Source organism: Pholcus phalangioides, unplaced genomic scaffold (assembly GCF_987345545.1).
Source record: "Pholcus phalangioides strain wild (caught in Gottingen) unplaced genomic scaffold, Ppha-v1.0 ptg000024l_1, whole genome shotgun sequence".
Taxonomy (NCBI): domain Eukaryota; kingdom Metazoa; phylum Arthropoda; class Arachnida; order Araneae; family Pholcidae; genus Pholcus; species Pholcus phalangioides.
Window position 1 is genome coordinate 30,561,211 of NW_028301616.1, and position 27,697 is coordinate 30,588,907.

The 27,697-nt window shown below is 38.6% G+C and overlaps 1 protein-coding gene across 2 annotated transcripts in view; it reads right to left on the minus strand.

Annotated features, from left to right (window-relative positions):
* Nucleotides 1-2,382: 2,382 nt before the first annotated feature.
* LOC149069213 (katanin p80 WD40 repeat-containing subunit B1-like) overlaps nucleotides 2,383-27,697 on the minus strand; it is a 48,633-nt gene continuing 23,318 nt past the window's right edge. Inside the window, exons 11-16 of one of the 2 annotated variants that reach the window (XM_089250601.1) lie at nucleotides 26,625-27,109; nucleotides 26,356-26,523; nucleotides 23,551-23,627; nucleotides 22,432-22,506; nucleotides 6,037-6,153; nucleotides 2,383-2,788 (exon numbers count right to left, since the gene is read on the minus strand). In XM_089250601.1, coding sequence (XP_089106727.1) covers nucleotides 2,656-2,788; nucleotides 6,037-6,153; nucleotides 22,432-22,506; nucleotides 23,551-23,627; nucleotides 26,356-26,523; nucleotides 26,625-27,109 — 1,055 coding nt within the window. In that variant the 3' untranslated portion in view covers nucleotides 2,383-2,655. Of the gene's footprint in view, nucleotides 2,789-6,036; nucleotides 6,154-22,431; nucleotides 22,507-23,550; nucleotides 23,628-26,355; nucleotides 26,527-26,624; nucleotides 27,110-27,697 lie in introns of both variants that reach the window. The other variant, XM_089250600.1, reaches the window with a different exon arrangement.

Here is a 27,697-nt window from a genome sequence, read left to right on the forward strand (position 1 = left end):
AAAAGATTATCCATTGGACTAATCCATCCGGTGATTCTATACATAATAATAATAATAATAATAACAACAACAACAACATGGTGACTTTTCCAGAACCTTCAGGCATAAAAACTGTCTTTCCTCTTTCTTATATTTATTTTAAATATTCCATCCGGGGACTTCTTCATCGAGTCAACTTGACAAAAAACCTCTCTCTCTCTGTCCCAGGTCCCATATTGTCCCAATAGATCCCATTTTGATCTCACCCTCCTCCATTTAACCCTCCATATTCATTCATTCACAAATATACGTACTATTTAAAAAAAGCAAAAAAAAAAAGCTGTCTATATACTAGAGAAAGCTGGCTGCAAATCGGCTCAAACACCGGGTCCGACCCATGGCCTTTCTTCCACAGCAATAACTCGGCTATAGAAAGCTCGAGCAAAAAAGAGCGTATTCAGTGAGCGTGACAACTTTAGTCCAAATATCCCCCGTCTTGGTGACTGATGAGCGGGGCTCGAGCCCCTCTGGGAACCTCCTCCACGTCTATGTACACTGTATATACATATATATATATACACACACACTAGGCCCCCCCCCCCCACATATTCTCCTATAACTCTGTTGGTATAAGGGAGATGGGGGGGGGGCATATACGCGTATATACGCTCGAATTGAATAGATACGGTGTATCTATACGAGGAAGATTGATGCGTAGATATACGTATTCAGTAGAAATTTTTTTGCGTATTTTGTGTGTGTGTGTGCCTTGTATACGGTATACTATGTATATATATATGACAATGTTTGCAGGAGGTTTGTGCACATTGATACGCCTTTAGTGTTGATGGGCGTTTACTGAGAGATGTACATAAAAACACTCTGATACGTCTTAATTCGATGCGTTATAACTTATTTTTACAAGTATATGTACTGTACTTGATGTTTGGCTAAGTATACTATGAATTCGTTGTATGAGAAAAAAAATGATTTATATTATTTTACGTCTGAATACAGTCAAACTTGTTATAACGATCTCGCTTGTAGCGTTGATAATTGACAGTCCCACTGATTTCCTTAGACAAAGACGTGGATGAATCTTTCTTATAACGTCGATGAGAACGCAACGACCTCGGATGTAACGACAACCTCTTCGTCGCGCGCTTTTATACTAATTATTTATCATAATTAGGGTGTTCATATGGATTTATGGAAAATTCGCCAACACAATTCACAACCTGAAAATTCCCCGAGATGCAATTTTTCGCAAAGAAAATTTACCGCTAGGGAAAATTTCACTGGCGAACAATTCTTCGACGGAAAATTCACTACCATGTAATTCATCGCAAGGAAACCTCACCGACGAAAAATTCACTGCCATGAAATTAATCACAAAGGAAATTCACCGACAAAAAGTTCATTGACGGACAATAAATAATCGCCAAGAAAATTGACCGACAACAGTTCGACACGAGCAAATGTGCAAGCAATGACCGAATGAGTGAGAAACATAGTGGTTCGTGGGCAACTCACTCGTTCCATGGTCCCCACATCATGGAGCAGGGCCACTTGGATGGAATCTTTGATGGGCCCCCAAGCCAGACTTTTCACGGATCCTTTTATAGTGAATTTATAGCATGATAAAAAAAAAATGATAAAAAAAAAATGTCTTGGGCCCTAGGGCTGGAGCGCAGTCAGCCACCACCCTTGTGGGGCCATGAATCGTTCATTTGATCACTTACTGATTTGCTCATTCACTCACTAGCACACTCCATCGTGTCGAACTGATGTCGGTGAATTTTCCTTGCGGCGAATTTTCCGGACACGAATCATACGACGCGTATATACCGGACATTCCCGTAATTTTGCCGTAACTGGCTCCCCCCGCTCCCCATAAAAATGCGTTATTTTGTTCAAAGACGAAATATTAATTAATCATTTAGTTTATAATATAATATTCAATATAATTGGGAGAATGAAGATAATTTGCGCATAATTCAAGAATTATATTATAACTTATAAACACATTCATATAAACGTTCATCTCAAATATTTGTACCAAAGCAATTTTTGTTTTTTTCCGTAAAATACATTTTAATTCACTGTAGGCTTATTGTAACACTTTATTTTCCACCAAAAGCTATTTTATAAGCCACAACTGGCAAAGATAAAGGTCAAAATTCGAGTCAATTAGCTAAAATTTTACTAAAAAATAAATATTGATAAAGATAAGTTTTATTGTAGGCTAAATATATAGTTAAAATGATGTTTAAATTTAAGGGAATTGGCAATATTTTTAGGCGAGATTTGGCATCACATCCTGTATTTTTAATCTAAACTCACCGTATTTTTCTCGATAAAATATGGTCATCCCAATCATATAATGAAATAACAACTTCATGGTATTTTTTACTGCATTTTATTATATTTTTCACATTTGAAAAAATGTTTTGAAAACGTCATCCTCGGTTGTAACGACAAAATGTCACGTATGATTACAATAATTATTTTATGATGGATATTTTCTAGGTTTTTTTTTTGCTTCGGGGTGATAAATGGGGGTATAATATGTACACTGTGTGGAAAAAGTCTTTTATTTGAGATCGCGTATATGGGAGTTCGATATTAATGATAGCGTCCATTCTTTGAACGGTGTAGTATTTTACATTATATTTGTCATTCCAGTGACTGAAGTAGTAGATGAAGTTCGCGGAAGGAATGACCGAGTTTCCCCTGGAGTGATTGCCTTCGGACTAATGATGATCTGATGGACATCAGTTGATTCAGGCAGCTCATGCATTTCTTGTACCTAAACGGGGGGAAAAAATCGATTATAAAATACTAATTAGTAGAGCTTGGATTTTAAGTGCACATGCAATTACATATTTTAGCAATTTTCATAGTTAGTGCATATATAAATGTATAAAACCCACTACAATTTTAGAATAAGTGCATATTTTTAGCATTTTTTTCTATTAATCGCATTGTACTAATGTTTCGAGATTGTGTATTTCTAAAATTATATTCTTCGATTTTCATCAAATTTCTGCACTTTTTTTAGAGAAAATATTTCTCTTTTTTGAGTGTTGTTCACTTCAGGGCATATTTTTAGGTATTTTCAAATGCATATTTTTGCACTTCTATATAAATGCACGTGTTCTTTCTTCATTGTTTGCTCATATTTTTTTAGTTTTCCTGTGCATTTTTCTTTTCTCTTAGGTTAGGCCGTACTTGAGTGCTTTTAAAAATGTGGATATTTTTTCATTTTTGGGAAAATTTTTTTTTATTTTTAGAGAAACTTTATCATTTTAAATGCATTTTTAAACAATTCTCATGAATTTTTTCCATTTTTCAACGTTCTCAAATGCATATTCTTTTCATTTTTGCGTATACTTTTCATTTTTTAGTGTCATACTTCGGCATATGATACTAAATGAATTTGTTTTCATTTTCACACATATTTTGGATTTCATTGTATATCTCGGAATTTTCACCGTTTTTTTAAGTGCATATTTCAGTTTTTAAGTCTGTATTTCAGTTTTTAAGTGCATATTTCAGTTTTCAAGTGCATATTTAAATTTTTACTGCATATTTCAGTTTTTTAGTGTATAGTTTGTTTCTTTTAAGGGCATATAATCTGGGTTCTACTAACCAGTGTGTTGTTGTGCATGTCCGAAGTCTTATTTGCGAAATGGTCAGTCACTTCGCTAAGTGGCCGGTGTTGGCTGAAGTCTGGATCTTGTCCATACTGGATGACTATTTTAGAAGATGATAGACTCGTTTTGGATAGCACGAGCATAGGCGTACGCAGAATTTTCTCATCGGGGTTCAATTTTTTTGCTTGGGGGGGGTTTTACGTTTTTTCCTGCAAAATAACACTATAATCTCGGCTTGACGGTGGCAAAGGGGGTCCCCCCCTTTACGTACGCCAATGAGCACGAAAGTTTTTGAATTTGAACGAGAAACTCTCTAAATACGGTAGAATGAGTAAAATGAGAAGCGCACTAAATACATTATTATCTAAATGAAATATTCGATTCTCATTGATAAATTTTAAACAACTGAAGAAATTATAAAATTACCTAAAAAAATTAGGGAATGAAATTGTCCGAGTAGTGACCATAACAATTTTATTCTACGGAAGTACTCAAAAGATCAAAATTCGAGTCTATTAGATAAATTTTTATTAAAAATTATATATTTGTGAATCTAAGTTTTATTGCAAATGTCGTTAAAAATGTTGATTAATTACATTTAAATTTTGGAAATCTCATTGAATCAACTAAAAAAGAAATGCTATTGCTTTTTCAACATTGAAGTTTATATTATTGGTTAAATATTATACATTAGATGCAAACACATAGGAAGTCAATTTATTCTTCAAAATGGGAAAGAAAAATCAATTATCAACTGGAAATTATGTAAGAAAACGTAATTGAATGGTACATAAATTTTGAACACTCACTGAAAAATGATGAATGTTTCCCAAATAGTGTTGAAAAAGGATTAGAAACCCCTGAACAAATGAAAAAATAAATAACAACAAAAAAGGGTGAAACGGGAGGGAGGGGGATGAAAATCCTGAAAAATAATTTAAAAAAAATCCATAAAAATGGAAAAAATTAATGAAAAATGGGGGAAATTAAGGAAAGAGTTTGAGAAAAAACTATGTGAAATGGAAAAAAAAAATACCCCACTATATATTATAAAAATGAAATGAATATTATTGAAAATAGAGAAACTGAGAAAAATGTTATATCAAGTCACCCCGTTGAGGAGGCTTTTTATTCGGTTTCTAGGGGTGACGTTATACCGAGGTCTGACTGTATAAGATGACCAATTTTTTTTTAACTGAATTTAATTGAAAAATGATAAAAAAAATTGTCAGAATTTAGAAAAAAAAGAAATTTGAAAAAAGAAGAAAAATCATTGAAATAACTTCAGTAAAATGTGAAAAATACTTTGAAAAAATTTACAGAAAAGAAGGAAAAACTTGAAAAAATTCAATAAAAAAAATGAAAAACTCAATGGAATGAAAAATGCTTGAAAAATTCATTGGGATGAAAAATGCTTAAAATCTTCACTTAAAATCATGAAAAATTCATAAAAAAATAAATAAATGAAAACCTTAAAAAATGTATAAAAACCAAAAAATTCCTAAAAATGTAAACCTCATTAAAAAAAGTAGCTCATTTAGTACCTTTGAAAATCAAAATCCCCAATTCATGAAAACATTTAAAAATATGTAAAAATTTTCATTTTGAAAAATGCTTAAAATTCATAGTCCAGAAAATTTCTTATTATATTTTCTTTTATTCACTTATAGAATTTTAGCCACAAAAAAGAGAAAGATTTAAGTTAGTGTAATTTTCCGTATGAAATGATAATAATATATTATTAAATTTATTGCTACTATTTTATTATTTCTCACGTATTTTTACAAAATACATTGTTTCGTTTTATTGTATCGGACCATGTGAACGAGACATCGACAGATGTTTAAGTCCATTTTAAATAGAGGATATGAAAAAAAATATTCATTTATATGGAATCAATGTGAAGCTACGGAAAGTCAGGTTCTCATTCACTCAGTTATTACACAACGGTATACCATACTGCGCATACGCATGCGAACATAATGTTATTTGTGTTGTTTTTTTTCTTTTTTCACGGGCGGAATCACGTAACACTGAGCGAGCGAGTCAACAGTCACACGATGGGTAATTGTTCCCGGCATTCCTGTTGTGTCTGACCTATACAGTGACATATGGTCATCATGTGACGGTAGAGGGCGCCATTATACAAAACGGGGGAAAAGTATTGAAGGGAAGTACTCCCACGCGTACTGTTCGATTTGACTTTTTTTTTTGTGAAAATTATGGGGTTCCCGTTACTGAATAACAATCGAAATATCGACTTTTCTCTCCATGGAAGTAACAAATGATGTGTGGAAAAAAAAAAAAGGCAACAGCCGTTATTGTTATCATCATCATAGTTATTATTATCATGAACAGAATGCGTGACATCGAAAATACGTTATATACGTATGCATCTCACCTTTCTTCGCGTGAGATGTCTACACCGACGCTTTTCGGTGCTAAAATATTCATCTTGATTAATGGTGCGAAATTCTTGATTATCAGTTTCAGAGACAGACATCCGACAGACACGTGACTGTATGAAAGAAAAAAATTCTGATGTAAGTACATAATTTGTACAAATTATATCACATTCCAATATACAGGGTGTCCTGTAAGCAGGGCCGTCTAAAGAGCATCATGGGCCCCGGGCCAAGCGATTTTTTTGAGTCCCTACCTTGCATATTCTTGAAAAATTCAACTACTTCTCGTTTTTCTGAAGGCCTCCCCTCTTCTCTTGAGGCCCCCCGGGCCGTGCCCGGCCCGGGTAGTCCCATGCGTTAAGACGGCACTGCTGTAAGTGCTAATGCGGCCTTTACTTCATCAACCGTCCGTCGGAGAGGTATACTTTCACCTTAAAAAATGCTCTAAAAGACGTTAAAAAATTATCCTGCACCAATTTTGAGAGTGAAAATACAGTGCACCTAAAAAAAAAAAAATCTACATTTTTGTCCAATCCCCATAGCCTGTAACTGCCAATTAGGAAGTTGTTGCCCTGTATCGCCTGAGGAAAACAGAAAAAATTCCATGTTTTCAAATGCAATATTCGCTGAGGTATTTGAATTCAAATATTAAAGAAAAGTTATGAAAGAACTGCAAAAACTAAAGGGGGCAACACTCCTTTCCCTCATTTACGGTGTCCGTTCGCAACTTTTCTCTGATATTTGAATTCGAATAATTCGAATATTGCAGTCGGAAAAGTGGATTCATTTTTGTTTACCCAGGGTAGGCAGGGCAACAACTTTCTAATTGGAAGTTACAGCACGAGAGGGGGGAGCGTATAAAAATTTAGATTTTTTTTTATTTTGTTACACACTGTATTTTCACTCTCAAAACTGGTACGGGGTAATTTTTAACGCCTTTTCTAGCATTGTTTTAAAATTGAAACTATACCTCTATGACAGACGTTTGGTGATATAAAGGCCGCATTAGCACTCACGGGACTCACTGCATAATGGAAGTTTTCAATTGATAAAAATTAAATTTTTCTTATGTGGTGTTTGTTCTGTGGTGCAGTTACACATCACTTAAGTGACCTGCGACACAGTTCCAGAGCACTTATCTGGCCCGTGGTACAGTTTCACATCAATCAAGTGAACTGCGGTGCAGCTCCACATTGCTTAAGAAGCTCGCGGCACATTTACAGATAACTCAAGTGACCTGCGACATATTCACACCTGCGTGTGGCACGGTTCCGGAGCACTTTAGTGGCCCGTGAGGCAGTTCCACATGACTTAAGTTACTAGCGGAATAGTTCTACTACGACTCACTTCCACATGACTCAAGTTGCCCGCGGCATATTCCCAGATCACTCAACTGACCCGGGCACATTAACAGAAAATCACTCAAGTGGCCGGTGACACGTTTTTCAGACCCATGAAGTGACTCACACTCTCCTGAAGGTTGAGCGCCCTGGACTTACAGAGTGTGTAAACATGTTAGCGGCCTAAATAGCGATTTAGAGACGGGAATGATGACGGGGGCGGGGGAGTGTAATGCTAAGTGGGCTGTAGCCCATGGAGGCCGATTTGAGGAATGAATGGGTCAAGAAAATCAGACTAGAATGGGTAAAGTGTGGCGAAATCATAAATACGCTTCTGGTAACCATACCCCATCTTACTAATAATATAATAGCTCGACAAATCGTTCAGATAATCCACATTGCAAAACATAATCACAGCAACGCCTTTTTTCAAAATGATACAGTTAATGCATGACAGGTAAAGCTGACAGCATGGAAAGTTCTATAGGATACAGGCAACACCTATAATACTAAAAACCCAATGGTTGCAATGCCTATAACGACCAGTACCCCCCCCCCCCCGACACCGATAATAAGACCATTTTGTACCCCCCGACTCAATGAGACCTAAACATAGTTCTTAAGGTCTTTCAAGCGGCCGGACATCTTGACCATCAACCCCCTTACCCCGCCAAGACCAGAAAATTGAAGCCTTGCAGAGGAGAGTAAAAAAAGCCCAATCCGTCAAAGGGCTTCAAGATCGGTCAAGAGAATTTTGAGGGCAAGATTGTAGTACTCTTGGACCTTTTCTTTTGGTACTACACGCCTCGATTTTTCTGCAAGGAATGGGGGGGGGGGGAAGGGGGGGTGTTCACAAATAATAATACAGTTATTATAATAATAATACTCGGGTATACACTTAGGAAAGAAAAAGTCTTAACCCAGCATTTAAAGTGTTTACCCACGTTTGTGGTTGAGAGATGTTGTTCGCTGCACCCACTAAAAAGGTAAAAAAAAAAACTAGTTTGTGTTTTCGTTTTTTTTGGTTTGCTTGAAGGTTGTTTACGGAACAGGTTAAGGGTTTTTTTCCTCAAGTATTTTTCGTGTTTTTTTTTGGTTTTATAAGTGTTTTCGAAGCCGGTGTGTTTTTGTATGTACCGTGTATACAACCTTATGCACTTTAATTATTGGGGGGCGTTTTGCACTTCGTACACGAAAATTACGGTAACGACGGAAATATACGGTTGTTTCCTCATTCATGGCCGTTTGTTTTTCAAGAAAAAAAAAAAAAAGGGATGGGTTTTACCGAAGAAAAATTTTTTCAAGTTTAGATGGCCAATCTATTGGATAGTCTGTATCATAGGCGTACGCAGAATTTTCTCGGGGGGGGGGGGGTTTACTTTTTTTCTGCAAAATAACACTATAATCAGGACTTGGGGGGGGGTTATAACCTCAACCCCCCCCCCTCCCCACCCTTCTAAAGTATGCGTACGGACTCATACATGATACCCACGAAGATGAAACGAATTATAAATAAGTGTATGCAAGATTATTTTCTGTCAAAATACGCAGTGATTCTTGATTGTTCTTCTTCCTTGAGGAAGTCATTCACTTTTTGCAAACAGGTTAATGAATTTGCCAAATTCCATTGATAAATACCGAATTCTATTGCTAAATGTTGAATTCTGTTGCTAATGCTGAATTCTGTTGCTAAATACTAAATTCTGTTGCTAAATACTAAATTCTGTTGCTAAATACTAAATTCTGTTGCTAAATACTAAATTCTGTTGCTAAATACTAAATTCTGTTGCTAAATACTAAATTCTCTTGATAAATACTATTAATTACTAATGCTATATAACTATAACTAAAGGCTATTTTTTAAATTTCCCTCATTTCCGAAAACTTCGACTTAAAGGAAAAAGGAATTCGAGTTAAAAGAAAAAGTTCTGAGGCTGAAAGAAAACTTCGACTTCAAGTCTTCAAACTTTAGACATTCAAGTTATCGGAGTTCGACTTATCGCGAATTGACTGTAACAAAACCGATATTCCCAATTGGGGAACATTAGAAGGTAAATATATGGAATTATTATAAAAAATTTCTAATTATTCTCGGGGCACAGAAATCTATTTCTTCGGGGGCACCGAATACTATACCTAATTCGACGGAGGCTCCTTCGGCCCCCCACATGCTAAATTGCTATTTTTGCTGTAATTAGAGATTTTGATCCAGAGAAAATTTGCCATCAGAAGTCTTGTTTCTTATGTGGAATCGAAATAAGAACCGTGTTACACAAATGAATCTTGAGCTACTGATTCGAAGCAATCCGAAGAAGCCACCCATCAAGACCCAAAAAGACCCCGATTGCAAGAGAGAGAAAAAATACCTATAAGAAGAAGACATCTCGTGTGAAAGAGCCACAAACTTCTTAATGCGCCGTGATTCCCACCCCGAGGGCAAATCACGTGATAAAGTGATTCAACACGCAATGCCAGTCCACGAGGGGCCCCCAAAGCCTGAAGCAAAGGCGAAAGAAAACAAAACGATGGATGCACCACAGACACGTCCTACCCTATAATTAAGCAGACCGCCAAGACCACCTTTAATGCTTATTAATAAATTTCCTCAATTGACATCTTTTATATATATAGACATGATGTGCGTGCCGAATACATTTATATATTACATGCATGTAACAAAAAAAAGACATTCGAATACAGAGAGAGAGAGAACATTCGCAATCTATACATGCCCACGGATTATGAATAAGAAATTATCGTTATTATTGCCGATTATTTATTAATGCTACGAGTTATAACGTCCTTAAAAATACCATTAAAAGCTGTATGATCAATAAAATGATAATTTCGGCGCGTTTGAGTGCCGTAAATAGACGTATAAACGCTTGTTACTACTGTATTTCGTATTTGTTAATTGATGCACGAATCATACGGTAGCTGTATTTATTGAATATTTTGTATGAAATGATTCGGATGTATGTATTTGGTCGGGGTCGCCTTAAAACGCAGGCGCCCATTCGGGAATGGTCCGGATGGTCCTTTGTTTCCACAGGGGCTTCTTTTACATCAGGGCCAGATTTTTATTTTTTTCATTTATTCTGAATTTTCATCAATTTTGAAATCAATTTCTTTCATTGAGGCTAGGATTACACTATAAATGTTTTCTAAAAGTTCTTTTATAAAATTTGATAAATTCAACCAATAAGATTATTGGTTGCATTTGCTCGAATGTAACCTAAGAGCTTCATTTGTTGGATTTTTCAAGTTTTATAAAAGTAATTTCATCAAAATTTTAAAGCGTAATCCCAGCCTTATCCTGAACTTTCAACTTTCGTCATTTCTTTCATCGATTCTGAATTTTCACCAATTTTGTAGTCATTTCTTTCACGGATTCTGAATTTCCATCAATTTCGTAGTCATTTCTTTCATCGATTCTGAATCTTCATAAATTTTGTAGTCATTTCTTTCATTAATTCTGCATTTTCATTGGTGCTGGAGTTATTTCTTTTAATTTTTTTAATTCATCAAATCTAAAATTTTTTGATTGGTTCCAGGAATTGTTTCCCTCTTTGTGCGATTGAATTTCATCTTGAGTGTTTTTAAATTTTTTCTACGGATATTTCTCAGCATTCCTCATGAATTCCTTCCTTCCTCACAAAATATTTACAATAGGAGCAAATTATTTAAATTATTTAAAATAGGGGCAATATATTAATTTCACACCGGGCCCCGCGTCTGGTAAGGGCGGTCCTGTTTCTGTATCTACAGGAGATCTTAGCAGTGCCGCGCGTCTTAACACATGGGCCGACTCCTGGCTTCGAGTGCAGAGATGCCTCACGAAAATGAGAATTTCGTGCAATTTTTGACAGTAAGTATGTAAATTGGTAGGCAGGTAACTCTAAAGCGGGGGGGGGGGGGGGGACTTCAGAAAAATCACTGGGTCCGGGGGGGGGGCTATGACACTGTGTTAATGTTTTTACGCTCCCAATGTTTTTCTGCATGAAAATTTTTCGTGTTTTTGAATTAAGTCTGACATGATCTCGTCCCTATTCGAGCATTGACTGAAATTGCTAACCGGCGAAAGAGTCTGGGGCCTTGTTAGGTTCGAAAGGGGGCCCCGAGTTAGAAAACAGTGGTGCTTGGAAGATCTTCACTTCACCGACTGTATCTCATATGAATTTTAAGGGTATTTGAACAATTCAGTTTTTTTTTGTCGTAGGCTGAAGATAAGTGAAGGTACTGAGTATAAAAGAGCATCCGAATATACTGTACATAACAAAGAATAATATTCTCTGTAGCTACAGTCACGCGTAATCCCTCCCATACAACTTCACGACAAAATGACAATCTTCAGTACGTATCTCTTGTCTGATCGATGTTGAAAAGGATTAGTGTATAAGTATTTCCCTTCATCACAGACGGATTATCCTTGAGATGTGTAAGCGATACCCCTGAGATGATACTTCCAGTCCGCCTTCTTGGCTTCATGTTGAAAAGAAACGCGACGTGAACTCCGTTTTGTCCCACAGTTTACGATCCGTTTATCAAATGTACACTTCGAGGTCTCCTCTCCACGTATTACCAATTGCTCTTGGTGGGCAGGGCCTGAAAAACCAGAAGCACACTCCCACGTTACTATTCCTACGGAACCTCTAACGTATAGGGATGTGCTGGAAAGAATTTTAAATGAAGGATCCATCCTTCGGTGGTCGCCCCAGGCTCGGTAGTTAAAGAACTTGCCTCTGACGTTCTATGCCCGGATTCGGGCCCATGGACCTTGATGGTAACCTTCATAGCGGAAGACGAGCATCTTACCACTGCGCCACTCGGGCACAGTAGTAGGCAGGGCCCGATTTCCGCACGGGCAACACGAGCATTTGCCCAGGGTCCCATGCCTTGGGGGGGGGGGCAAATCAGCCAACAGAGGATATGTTAGAGAAAGTTTCTATCGAACTAGCAAGTTCGGTATAAACACCGATTTATTGATAATTCGTAATTGGTTTATCAGTAACGACTTACAAATAAATGTAACAAAAACCAAGTTTATGTACTTCTCTTCTAAGGTTAATATAAACTTCAACAATAATCTGATATTCCACAATAATAATTGCCAAAATATTTCAACTTATAACTGCCAGAGTCTCGAACAGGTTTCCACAATTAAATACCTAAGTATTCACATCGATCATAACCTCAGATGGGAAACTCATGTAAAATATCTGAAAAGTAAACTTCGCTATGTAATTTACAAACTATATTACCTAAAACCATATATAGTTCATGTTAACACTTTATTACTCATTATTTCATTCCCTTCTATTATATGGTTTGGCTATCTGGGGTGGCGACTTCATTTCAAATCTTGCACCAATAATGAAACTCCAAAAAAGAGCAATAAGACTCATCACAAGTAACTATTTGGCTTCTTCAAAATAACTTTTTCACAGTCTTGGAATCCTTCCCCCCTAACGTTAGCTTTATTTCTACTAAAAATCTACTACAATTATTTTTAAACGACAACGTGCTTTACCTTTGAACAGTTCCCGCTTCTCAAATAGATTGAACACAATATATACTCTCTAATCCACAAAACTCTTCTAAAGAAGCATTTTACTTACCTCATCCCGAAATTTTGCAACTCTGTACCCCCTGATATCCTTAATATTACTAATTTATTGCCTTTCAAAAGACACATGAAGCAATATCTTTTTTCAATAAGTGCATCGAGAGTTTCTTTTGATTTGCCTTATGTGCTCCTCAATCAGTTAAATTATGAATCTATTTGATCTTGCGCATTTCAACATTTTATTGATTTTTATTTGTATATACTTATCTGAAAATCATGCACAATGTGTATTTCATATAATTGCACTCCTCGTGCTGTTGCCAAAAATACTACATCCCCCTCAAAAATACTACATCCCCCTACAAACCCCTCCCCATTTTCGTAAAAATGTATGTGTGTGTGTAGGGATGTGTTTTTCTAATATTTCGTTTTTCCGTTTTAGTTTGTTGATGTTTTTTACTAATAAGCAACTGTGTTCCTTATTGTTCATTATAAACTTGCAATGTATCATCCAGTATGGGTCTCTAGACCCTCTTGGCTGATTTTTTTGTTTCATCTTGTATTTATGTAAAAAATTAAAACAATAAACAAAAAAAATGTCTATTACTCACAAGACAATATATTGTGGCGGATATGCAAATGAAGATTATTCCGTCATCATAGCTTGTGCGGTGATTTGTGCCGTGTGATGAGTATGCGTCCAGCGTTCTTTAAAATAGTTGATTTTTGTTATGTTATCGCTCACATTGTTCTGTTTTATTGTTCATCAATAGTTTGTTCCGGCTGGTCCGTGATATTTTAGTCAAATGTTAAATTAAAAATGAATGAAGTTATACTTCCATCGCCTGACTCGCTTAGTCTGATCGTGTGTTTGATGAGTTTTATGATAGCGCAGACCGTTGTTGATCCGGCTAAAAGCGGTGACACATTTTATGTGGAACCGTACAATATCATTCATGTTGCGGGAGGCTGTATAGGCAGTTTAAAAAAGAAATTATACAGCCCCGTGTATCCCGAAACCCAGTAAAAAAGTTGTTGCGCTGTTTCTTCTGATGCCCATAAGAAAAATTCACGTTTCTAAGTGTGCAATAGATTCTTCCTGAGACTTTCAAATTTGAAAAATGGTGGAAATTTGGAAAAAAACCCAAAACAGTTGAATGCGGTTAAAACGGTTTATCCGCATTAGATCACTCAAATTACCCACGACACAGTTTCAGATCAGTTGAATGACTCTCGGCACATTTCCAGATATTTCAAGTGGCCGCGGAAAATTTTTAAATCGCTTGAGTGGCCGGAGACACATCTTCAAATCGCCTGAGTGGCCGGAGACATATCTTCAAATCATCTGAGTGGTCCGAGACACATTTCCAGATAACTAAAGTGGCCCGCGGTACATTTCCAAACCAGTGAAGAGGCCCACACTCTTCGAAAGGTTGAGTGAGCGCCCCTGCTGTAAGTGTTTGAGTATCAGAAACACACGTCATGACATAGCGTAAGTGCAGCAGCCGTGTACTTTTCCCGATCGAAGATAAAAACGGTCCATTATATCCATATTTTACGGGCCTAGTATCATACATCAAATAGAGTACGAGTATGTACTAACTTGTTAAATTTCTTACGGCTGATAAGCAAACGAGTGCTACACGCACAGCCTATTCTTTTGAGGCTGCGCAAACAACCGTGAACCAAGAAGAGAGTACATATACACTGCGCGTACAAACTTCATACTCATACACACCTTGGAGGTCACCAACACACACAGTACCTCCTTTAATAATATATATCCACATATATACACTGGAAATGTCAAAGCAAAGCTTTTCATTGCGATTTTCACACGCAAACACACGCGCTCCAGTACCGAGTACATTCGTACACCAAGATTTATGATAGCTCTATTAAAAATTGGTTCCTTTTAAGGAAACGGGGGGTTCCTTTACCCATTTTTTTTCGGGGGTCCTCTTACTTCCTCCCTCCACGCGGACCCGTAGTACCTTTCCTTTCTTTCGGCTCCTCATAATAGCTATAAATGTCTTTTGAGGACGACTACGTCGAAGGGAGGGCCCCCCAAAAAACTATTGAAAAGGCAAAAGTTATTTCTCATGTTGCCTTTTTGGAGGGGGGGGGGGGGGAGGTTGCTCAGTGACTATTATTATTATTATTGTAAGGAGGACGATAATATTTATAGGGAGGGCTCACGGCGTTGACAATGAACGGATTTTTATCGATTTATCACAGCCTCTGGATGCCTAGGCCATCGTATAATCCTCATATTTTATATATGGGAAAATATTTTATAATAAAAGCAATTTTTAATCCTATCGGATTTCTTCAGACTTCCAGTTCCTGGCAGTGACTTCCTGAGATTTTTTGGGGCCCCTGGAACTGCACTGTATTGTCTTTACGCTTTAATACGGAGGAAATAGGCTTGGGGTGCCCCTGCCTGTTGATGAAATTCACCGGTTTCGTATGAATATTTTTTGCTATGGGACTTTTGACTAGAATGCCATTTTGGCAGTTATGATATAATACAATGACAGGGTATGGAAAAGGAGCCAGCGGCATATCACCTGTGTTAAAAAGGGGGGCTCCTGTAGGACTGGACTGATTTTTTCCCCCATTCTTTTTTTTCTCCTACAATCTACATTATCACCCGAAGGCGTCTCGCCACCCCTGTGAGCTCCATACAACAGCCCATAGAAAGAATTCTCTCGGTAGGGTGTCCTCTGGCACCCTGGAGAGCCCGCCTTGGAATAGGTGTCAGAACACAGACACACACGTTGGCATGGCCCCCCGCCCTTCCCCCTTTTTTCTTTCTTTTGCCGTGTCAATGGCTTTTTTCCTCTCTCTTCTCTCGTATAATAAGTATAAAAAGGACACCTACGTTGGTATAGAAAAGCGGGGTCCCTATTTTTACGGAAAGGGGCGGATCTGGAGAAACCGCCCCGATTCAGTTAGGTCCCTATTGAAGACTAAACGGCTTAATCTATATCAAACGGAGTCAGAGTGACGGATTTATCCGTTTTTCGGCCTGATTTGGATTGGAATTTTCAGTGGAAGACGATTCGAAACAAATTTTGTGGGTCCCCCCCCCCCTCACAAGGGTGAGACTAGAGGGGGTCCAGCTTGGGGACCCCCACATATTATTTGTGCATAATTTTAAGACTTCAAATCGGTGCTAAGAACGAAGCTTGCTATTTTTTTTAATAATAAAAATTTCTATATGGGGGAGACCAATTCTGGCCTGGAAGCCCGCTATAAATCAGGAGGGGAGGGGGCTTTCCTCTAAGACATACATGCTCAACCAAGTATACCAGTGGGCCAAATGTGGCCCTTCGTGTCATGTAGTTGCCTGAACTCCCCAAAAGGTTGAGCATCCTTGCTCTAGGATGTGAAGGCCCCCCACGGGGCCAAAATATTTAATATTCCAACCTCATTCCTGAGGATGTCACCAAACGTAAGTAATAGGTGCATATTATGAATTTACTAGAAACTCATTTGATACCAACATGTAGGTGAGGCCGACAGGGCTTCAAGGCCGTAGTGGAGGGGGGGGGGGACCTGGGGGTCCAATTTCCCGAATTGTGAGATAATGACTGATATAAAGTATATCATGGTTACTTCTATTGTTCTATCACTTTGGTTCCCCCGAAATACCAGTTGTCACCCCCTTCGAAAGACATTTATAGCTACGGCCTTGTAGGGCTTCATCCCAGGGCCGTAACTAGTCTGGGGCAACCGGGGCACCACAAAAGTTTATATTTGTTTTCCTTAATAATAACCCTTTCAAGAGGAGCCCCAACGAAAAGTCTGCCCCTTGGCCTCCGAGAAGGCACACTACCGCCCTGCTTCATCCTAAAGGCCAGGAACGGTGATCTCATATATTATTTAATAATTTTCCCCCATCAAATTACATAGAAAATCACTATCAGGGGTCCTGCTAAAGGTCCCGCGTTATTTAGGTCCGCTGAAAATCTTTGCCAAGGGTGTCACCTCGACGATGTTGGGACTATTAAAAAAAGAGCGGTCATTAAATATTCTGGTCACAGGGCCGCTTTACTCTGCAACCGCTTCTACATTACAGAGGGGTGTCAATCGCGTACTTGCCGACTGACCGAGTGTCTAGTTGCGGTCCTGGTATATATCAGGATCCCGCTAAACCAATTGTTTCCGAAGTGGGCAGTAATGCCCGCTGGCAGCGGAAGAAGCTATTAGTGTAATGTAAGATTGCATGGGTTGGCTCAAGTCAGAGCCACAACTAGGGAGGAGCGGGCGGCTCTGGTGCCCCGGGCGCTCGACCAGAAGGAGACGAGAAATTCATCCTTTAACTGCATCTTCTACATGGCAAGGGGCGCCAAAATGCCGGTTTGCCCCGGGTGATAAAGTACCTAGTTGCGACCCTGGTTTATGTTTAAAAGGCAATGAGAAAATAATATTTCTGAACTTAGGGGTGACAGAACAAAAAGTTTGGGAAACTACGTGCAAATTAATACTTGCTCAGTTTTGGAGAAGACCCTGAATCAGGGGCGTAGCCATAAAATTTCGTTCGGGGGGGGGGGACCACTTTCATTTTGGGGGGGGGAACCAAAGTGACAGAACAATGGATTTGGCCATCTTTTTCCCTTTTTAGGTCATTTTCTCACATTTCGGGGGGGGGGGGGAACCAGACCCCCAAGTCCCCTCCCCCTCGCTACGCCCTTGCCCTGAATGCATCAATTTTATTTAAATTTTTAGAGGGAATTCAGAGAAATTTAATGCACATAATTTCGAAGGGACAAAAACTGGAACTAAATTTAGAGGAAAAGCAAGAAAAAAATCTAATTGCAAAAGAAATATCTCCACACAGGTACCACGAAAGCCCGGAAAGCGTTGTTCTCGGGGGCCTTAAAATTGCAGGAAGTAACTTCACACCGATTTACATAAAATCTTCAGGAAAAATTTCTCCCGCATGTCACTAGTCACTATCACATGCCCCCCCCCCCCATATCCTCGGGGAGGGGTTTCAAATTTCCCTTTTGTATAAATTTTTCCCACACATGCCATAAATTATGCTGCCATCTGTCGGTGGAAATATGTAGTCAAGCATTTTACATTAGAAAAGTATTGCTTTGCATTTATATATATTTTTATACAAAAATTCTTTTCTTTGATAAACTCTCGAAATTTCCAGCAAACGTCAACAAATTTCCCGCGTGGCCAAAACTTTGGCCAATTTTATCCATAAATATGGGAGGGAATTTCCCACGAGTTATCATCGCTGGTGGAATCGCAAAAATCACAGAATTGCATTGAATTAATATTATCAAATATAAATATCCTGATAGAGATAAGAGCGGCATCTATGAAGAAAAATTTAAAACGAAACATCAAAAGTTCCCACAGACAAGAATCCGAATAGTTTCTCACATGCGTTATCTGTATGAATATATTTGAGCTACAAAGTTTTGGGTTTACAATATTTCTCAACAGATGGCAGCAGCAGCAACGCTGAAAACCGCACTAATAGGTTTTCATATTCGAAAACTGAAAAAGGAAGACATCTGCGCGTGCACCCTTGATGACGTCATTTATTTTAAATTTCACAACAGTCGAATCCCGTTTTAACGAATACCGTTATAGCGAAAATCTCGTTTTAGCGAACACTTTTCTAATCCCCCAGAAAAATTCGCATAGGGACAATGAGAAAACCTACAATTCCTTTATAACGAAATTTCGTTATAACGAAGTGATTTCCTGGTCTCTTGGAGTTCGTCATAACGGGATTCGACTGTAGATGGCGTCGCTATGAAACCGGGCACAACAATCATTTCTTCCAACTCCAAGACCAGAACTGCTAAGAAAAACAAAGAGAAAAAATATTCTGGGAATTTCGACGGCTATATATTTGTGAATGCGTGTGGAGGGAAAACCCCACAAAAATACTCATATTAATGAAGAGAAATAAGAAGTGGTGAAAAAACATTTTTCCCAGAAAAAAAAGAAAAAGAATTCCCGAAACCTGAAAAAAGAGGACAAAAAAAGAGCGAATTTTCCGAAACGTAGGAGGATGCTTGAAATGACATCAAAAAGGAGGACATGTTTCCAAGCAGAATGGGGGCCTCCAAATGTTTATTTTGTTTTGCATTATACTAGTAACCTTTTCAAGAGGGGACCCCAAGGAAAAGTTCACCCCGAGAAGGCACACTGCAGCCCTGATGAAAAGATATATGTTTCAAATCGGAAAAAAATGAAAAATAATTTCGGAAACCTGAAAAGGGGGACAAAAGGAGTGAAATTCGGAAAGTAAAGAGGACATATCCACCTAAAGAAGGACGTCTGGAAACCCTACAATCTGGTAACCCTTGCCATGATTAGGGTTACCAACCCTACTCCTTTTTGATGCCAGTTCAAGCGTCCTCTCACGTTTCGGAAAATTCACCCTTTTGTCCTCTTATTCAGGGGTTACCGGAATTGTTTTTTTCATTTTATTTCTTAGGAAATTTTTTCCCCCACTTTGAAACATTGACATGAGTGTGTATTATTGACCGTGGAAATTTAGAATTCTTTTTGCTTTTGCTATTCCGTTTTAGTTCGGGAAAATTATTGTTGTGGCCGGTTTTATTGGTCAGAACAGTGATGCAATCTGTTGTGGAAATTGAAAAAAATTGACGTCACTAATTGTGCGCGCAGGCGCACTCCTTTCTCAGTTTTCGAATCTCGTAACTCTACCCGTGAGTAGGTTCAGAAGGAGAAGAAAAAAAAAAGAAACAGAAACTTCACTGAAAAGGTCAAAATTTACAAATGTATATGCGCGTATGCATTTACGTATAATCCGAGATCTAGTTATGAAAGAGGTTATTTAAAACTCACCCAATAAGTTGTCAACAAAGAGAGGAACAAATACTAACAGTGTAGTAGATGTTTGTGAAGTAGAACCGTCATAATCTGCAAAAAGTCATACGTCGCTCCTACAGTTGTCAAGATCATTTATTTATTTATCAATTAAACACCTTGTACAAATTGCATTCAAGGATTGAAATCATCCTGATTTCATGAATCATTGTGTCAAACTTGCCGTAAGGGGATGCTCTTCTTTTGATGATGGGTGCAGGTAGTGCTCGCGACTGGGAAAAGGTTGAAGACCACTGCTGTAGCAACTGTATTTTTCAACAGGTGACAACAGTAGCAACGCCAGTCACCGCATTCACTTATTATTATAAGGTTACCAGACGTCCTCCTTTCTGATGTGTTTTTTCAAGCGTCTTCCTACATTTAACTTTTTTGTCATGCTTTTCAGATTTTCGGATTTTTTGTTCGGTGGGAATTTCTTGTTTTTCAATCTAAAACATATATCTAGTGGTTTTTTTTTTCACGCTTTGACCAATCAAACAGTCGGAATTCCAAGAATACAAGAACCCAAGTTGCTTCCAAGCAGCAAACACGCAATTCTAACCATGGCCCAGCTTCCTCAAGAACAATGTGAAAAAGAGTCCAGAAAACAGCTCTGGGAGAAGAGAACCTATCTATTTCAAGAATACAATTGTTTGTTCATCGACAGCAAATGTCGTATTCTGAAGTGGGGGGTTACTTCTTTCCATGAAGAAAATAGGATGCAAGCAATTCTCAATGCTGATTACCACTAGAGCTGGACAAATTGCAAAAAAAAAAACAAAAAAAAAACTGCCAGAAAAATTTTTAAGGCACGGAAATTTTTTTTTTTAACCAAAGGAAAACGTCCAAAAGTCCTTCTTTTGACATTTCTAAGGCTGAGGGACCCTCTTTCGCGTTGGCAGACATGCTGCTATAAATTCCACAGATTTTGTGCTGCTCTCAGCCCGTAATTTAGTAATTACACAAAGAAAATTTTATGCAACCGATATCAATTTTTTAGCCGGTATGACGACCTGACGCCTGGGCTGCAGTTCCGTTTTAAGGCATGGGCCCACCCGGGCACGGCCCGGGGGCCTCAAGAGAAAAGGGGCCTCACAAAAATGAAATCTGGTTGAAATTCTCAAGAATTTACCTGGTAGGGCCTCAGAAAAATTACTTGTCCCGGGGGGGGGGTCCTTGATGCTCTTAAGACTGCCCTGCTGGGCTGATGACCTGAAACCAGCCCCGTTGATTACTATAGCGAAATTTCCTCCGGCAAAAAAAGCAACGCTTTCGAAAGAAAAAAAAACCCTTCTCAAACTGTGTAAATCAGACCGTGTTCTGGTTGGGAAAAATTATTGCGGTGACGGGTTTTTTTTTTTTTTTTTTTGCCGTTAGAGTAGCGTCATCTTTTGAGAAATTTGGAAAAGTGACGTTACACTGAAGGTGTGAATTCAAGCGTTCTCCTTTCTGAGTTTTAAATCTGGTAATCCTACTTAATATTTATTATCATTTTTAAAAATGCTTGGGCTGAAAATCCTTTTTGATTAGAATTTTACAAGTGCATATTTTAATAAGTTATTATGCAAGAGATAGTTTGTTTCAACACCTATTTTCACACGTCTCTTACTTATGATGCTCTTCCATGCTCAAAATGTTCTGTGTTTTGAGGGTAAAAAAAAAAAAAAAAAGCACCTGGGTATTTAGTCTTGAGGCTTGTGTGAAAAATCCACACGCAGGGCTGTCTTACTCTCTTCGCTCCAGAGGTGCCCGAGTGGCATGGTGGTAAGATGCTCGTCTATCATCGTGAAGGCTCAGGGTCCCGGGTTCGAACCCAAGGGAGGATATAGATAAGATATTTTCCCTAATGAACTCGAGGTGACCACCGATAGACAGCGTCTTCATTTCCAACCCATCTCACTAATGGCAGTAAATTACGATATAGCGATATGGCCAGAGCTGGTGTTTGGTGAAGTAGTAGAGGCACCCATAAATACAGTGTGTAACAGAATAAAAAAAAAAAAAAATTTTTATACGCCCCCCCTATTCTCTAACTTCTAATCAGAAGTCTGTTCCTGTCCTGAGGCCGAAACAAAAATTCCAAGTTTTTTTAGTGCTATACTCGCTGAGATATTCGGATTCAAATATTGGAGAAAAGTTGGGAATGGACAGCATAAAAGAGAAAAAGGAGCAACGTAGTTCGTTAGTTTTTGCTGTTCTTTCATAAAATTTCTGCAATTTTTGAATTCAAATATCTTAGCGAATATTGAATTTAGCAACAAGGATTTTTTTTTTGTTCGCCTCAGAGGACACAGGACAAGAGCTTTCTAACTGGAAATTAGAGGACGGAGGAGGGAACCGTTGAAAAATTTAGATTTTTTTTCTTTTGATTTTGTGACACACTGTATTTTTACTATTAAAGATGGTACTGGGTAATTTTTGGACACCTTTTGAGCATTTTTCAAACTGGAATCATACGTTTAAGACGGACGGTTGATGAGATGAAATCCGCATTAGCACTGACGGGACACCCTGTATACTTGAAATTTATAATCGAAGAGTTTTTTTATAATCGAGAATAAAAGTAACTGAAATTCAAATAATTAACGACACGTTAAGCATAAAATTTAACTTACGACTCGTATTTGCTGTGGAGAAGATCGAATATTGATGGCAGTAGTATTTGGCACACGTCCAGAGTCCAAACAGACCTGCAAAAAAATAATTTCAGGAAATAAGAAATAATTTAGCAAATTAATAGAAACTAAATTTAAGTCTATATACGATGTAAGTAGGAGCTTTTCCAGCCCATGGGCCAGATATACGGTACTTCTACCGCTCACGGGCCAGAAACATGTATGTATAGGGTGACTATATGACCCGTATTTTACGGAACGCTCCCGTAATTCTGGCCGTCCCAAATTTTTTTATAAAAATGTCCCGTTTGTTTTCTTATTTTCAACAGATTATTTGAATTTTTGAAATCAGGAAAAAAAATATTTTTTATTACTTGTAAGCTATATTATTATAATTATGACTGTACCATAATTACTATTCATGCAAAAATATATTCATCTTATATATTCGCCAAACATATACGTGTTTGTGGTGAATTACATTTTAATTTATTGCGATTTGAAGCAGCCCCCTAATTCTTGCTACTGGCAAATTTTCAGCAATTTTAGCGACAATGGCAACTTTACTTGCTTGCCTTCGGTAATTTTTTGATCTGCAATTATCAATTTTATTTTCCTTTTTTTGAATGTAATTTACAACTTTACTATTCTTTGAAAATTTTTTAGGTGGTAATTATCGATTTTATTTGTCTTTGACAATTTCTTTTGGATGTGATTGGCAACCTCACTTACCTTTGAAAATATTTTTGGACTGCAGTTGGCAATTTCACTAGCCTTTTACAATTTTTTAGGGGTGTAATCGGCAATTTTCTTGCATTTGATAATTTCATTTTTGCCAATTTCCCATATTTCCACGAAGGAAATAGCCAGTTTAGGTATTTATCGTGTTGCGTGTATTGATACTTTCCTACTGAAACACCTTTTGCGGGTCAGAGGTTGTGCATTTCTGGTGATAAGACTGAATAAACACACGCATATTCTTCAATCCGATGAAAGAACTATCATAAATATTTCTCATAGTGATGATAATATAATGACAGTAAGACGCTTGCTTTTTTAGGAATAATCATGACAAGTTGATGAAGAAAGATGGCAATGAAAATAATGAGGTTCTCTTACGGTTTGAGCGCAACCACACTCAAGATATCCACCAGAACTGCGGTATCCTTCAGGTGCAAGGCTGCTTCCATCGATACCTGAAAATGCATACGAATAATCGGGTACACACAAGGATGAGCATAAAATAAGTCTGAGCATTATCTGGAATCGCAATCAATACCGGAATAGGAACACATAGTGGCGTATTTACGGGGCAGGGGCTTAGTGTGCTATAGAACAGAATGGCAAGTTCGGGGGGTGGGGCAGAAAATTTGAGGAACAGAATGGTCAAGAAAGTTTGTAGGCCAAAGAAGAGTGGTCTAGAGGAATTTGCAAGCACGTGAGTGAGCAAAAGAGCGACTTAGTGCGTTGGCAAGTATGTGAATGACCAAAAGAATGGCATACGGAGCAAGGAACCATGTCAGTGAGAGACCTAGTGTGTGTGTGTGTATGTGTGTGCAAGCATGTGAATGACCAAATAGTTGAACTAGAAAAGGTGAAAGCATATGTGTGAATGACCGAAAGAATGACCTAGAGGTTCCCAGACTTTCTGGTCTACGGCCCCTTTCACAAATTATTTTGTTCTCATTGCGCCCCAACTCAAGTCAACCCACAGGATTCTACGTTATACCTATAACTCCTAACGTCCAACCTCCTCCGGAAGATGGGTGGGGTGATATTGCCTACTTTGGGAAACGATGACCTATAGCACCTAGAGCACCTGTAAGCGTATAAAGGATCATAAGAGTGACCTAGAGCATGTGTAAGCGTATAAAGGATCATAAGAGTGACCTAGAGCATGTGTAAGCGTATAAAGGATCATAAGAGTGACCTAGAGCATGTGTAAATGATTAAAAGAGTGACTTAGAGCCTGTATAAATGATCAAAAGAACAACCTAGAGCATATGTAAACGTGGAAATGATCAAAGAATAACCTAGAGCACATGTAAACGTGTAAATGATCAAAGAACAACCTAGAGCATATGTAAACGTGGAAATGATCAAAGAATAACCTAGAGCACATGTAAACGTGTAAATGATCAAAAGAGTGAACTAGAGCATGCGTAAATGATCAAAAGAATGACCTAGAGCGTGTGCAAATGATCGAAAGGGTGACCTGGAGCGTGTGCAAATGATCAAAAGAATGACCTAGAGAATATGTAAACGATTGAATGATCAAAAAATGACATGGAGCATATGTAAACGAGTGAATGATCAAAAAATGACATGGAGCATATGTAAACGAGTGAATGATCAAAAGATTGATCTATAAAGCAAGGAACCATGTCAGTGAGCGACCAAAAGAGTGAACTAGTGCGTGTACAAGCATGTGAGTGACCAAAACGGTATGCAAGCTATGAATGACTAAAAGAGTGACTTAGAGACACAGGTGTACATGCGATGGGGACGACGACGAGTGGGTTATTAGCACAGGGTGGCAAATTCAAGGAAAATAGTGGTCAAGAAAATTAGACTAGAATGGGAGAAGGGCGGCAAAACCATAAATGCGTCTCTAGGTACGCATACAATACGAATTATTCTGAGCGTAAATAAATAATTTAGTCACAAAATATAGTGCCATTTCATGATTTTTTGTTGTCCTCCATATTCATTCTGAGATTTGCAGAAGCTGTTCACTAACCTCCACCGCTGGCACTCGCAAGAAGAAGAGGGGCTTTGAGCCGAGATTTTAGGGATGTTTTGCATAAACAACCAGAACCCTCCCTATTTGGAGAAAAAAAAAATTGATGACCCCTCCCTCCTGAGAAAACCTTGCGTACGCCTATGCTCACCATTGATGTTTTTTCAGTGTTTTCCGTGATTATATCAAGAAAATTAAAGCATTCGCCATTTTCACTTAAAAATATGGAAGACAGGTGGCACCACCAGTTTAACAGGGAATGAGCATAATTCTGACAACATGAATACGTTAGGGCCACCACGCATTTACACACACTTTTTCCTGCATGCACCGTTAGAAATTCCTAGAGGAATATTTACGAGGTGCTTGTATGGTTAAGTGATATTAGGGAGGGGGCGCAACCAGGGAAGGGCAGGGAGGTCTGGTGCTTTGGGCGCAGGACCAAGAAGGACGCTGAGTTTACTCTTTGTTACGTTCAAAATATTACTGGGAGGGGGAAGGGCAAAATAGATACTTACCCCATCGACGGACTAAAAGTTTTTCCCCCAACTGCGGCCACGAGGGGACTTCAGTGATCAGCGGTAACATTACTTATGTTTGATAATATTTTTTGGTGATGCCCCGTATAGATCCTGATTTCCTACATTTTTTTTGAGGGAAGATGGTCATCTTAGGTATGTATCGTATTGAGTGTATTGATAGTTTTCAACCGGAACACCTTTCACAGGCTGGAAGTTCTGTGCCTCCATCTGAGAATGTGTGTGGAATGTGAATTGAGCAAAACTATAGGGTGATTTTTAATTACAGAATCGTTTTAAGCCAAGGGTTCGTAATCCTTCTCAACCGCGACCCAAAAATCAAAAACACGACCAAGTTCTCGACCCCATCCGTTCTGTTTTTAATTTGAAAATATAATTTATATAAATTCGCCTGATTAACAAAATTTTTAGTTCTTTAAATTGGTGAAACACCAGCACACGTGGCTTCCTAACAGGTAGGTTGTCAGGGCCCGAGTCCAAGGAGAGCTCCGTAAAGAATAGCCCTCCTCCTCCTTCTAAACTATTGAGAGTTTTCACGTCTTCTGAAACCATTTACGATACAAATTTTGAATTTTCATTAATTCTAGAATTATTTCTCTCATTAATCTCATCAATTTTTGTTTAAATGTGAGGGGAAACTCTCACCTTGATTCCTTTTCTCCTCCACAGTTCGATTATTATGAGCAAATTCTTCCTGCGGTGACTCAAGACAACTCTCATCGATTCGTTCCCCCTGAATATCGATGACATGACCTCAGCATCGGACATCTCTGGAGGTGACTGCAAACCGAAGCACATGGATTCTTGCAGATACTGCTGTGACGTGAGGAGAGAAATGCGTCATCGACACTAAAACAATCACAACGAAAACTTAATTGGTTCAAAGGCAATACGAATCGATCGATCCAACTCACCGGAAGGAAGTCATTGAAGTCGATCCCGGAGGATTTGCTTCTGTGGTCAGGCAGGAACCCGAGATAGTCCAAGTTGTTCTTCTGCAGCCTCGGGAACATGACCTCGTGTTCCAGGTCCTTCGCCGTCATCGTGGACTGGTGCTGCATGCGGCAAGCGGACGGTATGCAGTCGGTACTGAGCGAGCAACGGGAAGCCGCCAACTTCTCTATGGCTCTCGTGGATTCCTCGATCGCAGATGACGACGACGGAGCGCAGGACAGGATCGCCTCGTGTAGTATGTCCGACGCTTTGGTGTACGTCAAGTTCATTGGATTGACGAGTATCGCCGGCATGTCACTAGGGCTGTTGCCGTTGCTGCCGTTGTTGAGCTTCTTCTCGATGAACTTTCTGTGGTTCTGAGGAGTGCTCAGAGGTGGGAGGAAGGTCGTCGTCCCGTTGTTCAAGAATTGAGCCTTAAGAGGTGAGCTTGGGCAGCTCAACATATCTGCAAATGATATTTTCATAAATAAAGTCATTGGGGGGATATTTCCAAAGAGGGATGACCAATCCCCCCCCCCCCCACCTTCTCATACACGCACACAAGAACAAACAATATAATGAGAAAACAATGGTTCTAGCCCCCTCCCCCATGTTTTACAGGATATATGGTCAGCGAAAGTGTCCTTCGTTCAACTGGCCTCAACCTTCAACATTTTTTAGTCGTGGGAACACATTTTTTGCCAGCATCAAAATTAGAGCACCTCTGGTTAAAGCGACCTTGAAAGCCTTAGCGGACTCGTCGTCCGCCATTAATGTGCAGTCAGGGTTGATGCCTGGGAAATCGTTAAAAAAAGTGAGTGTTGCCGCACCCAGTACCATCTGATCAATGATCGCCAAAGGAAGATGGTTATTCTATATGTTACAGCAGCGGTTCTCAACCGGTGCTCCGCAGAGCCCTTGGGGCTCCAGGGGCTCCGCCGTCGCTCGAGGAATATATAAAAAAAAGTAAAATTAAAAAAATAATTATAAATATTTTTAAATAGTATAAAAATAAATCAGTAACTTTGATGAATAATTAAAAAGTTGGCCTACG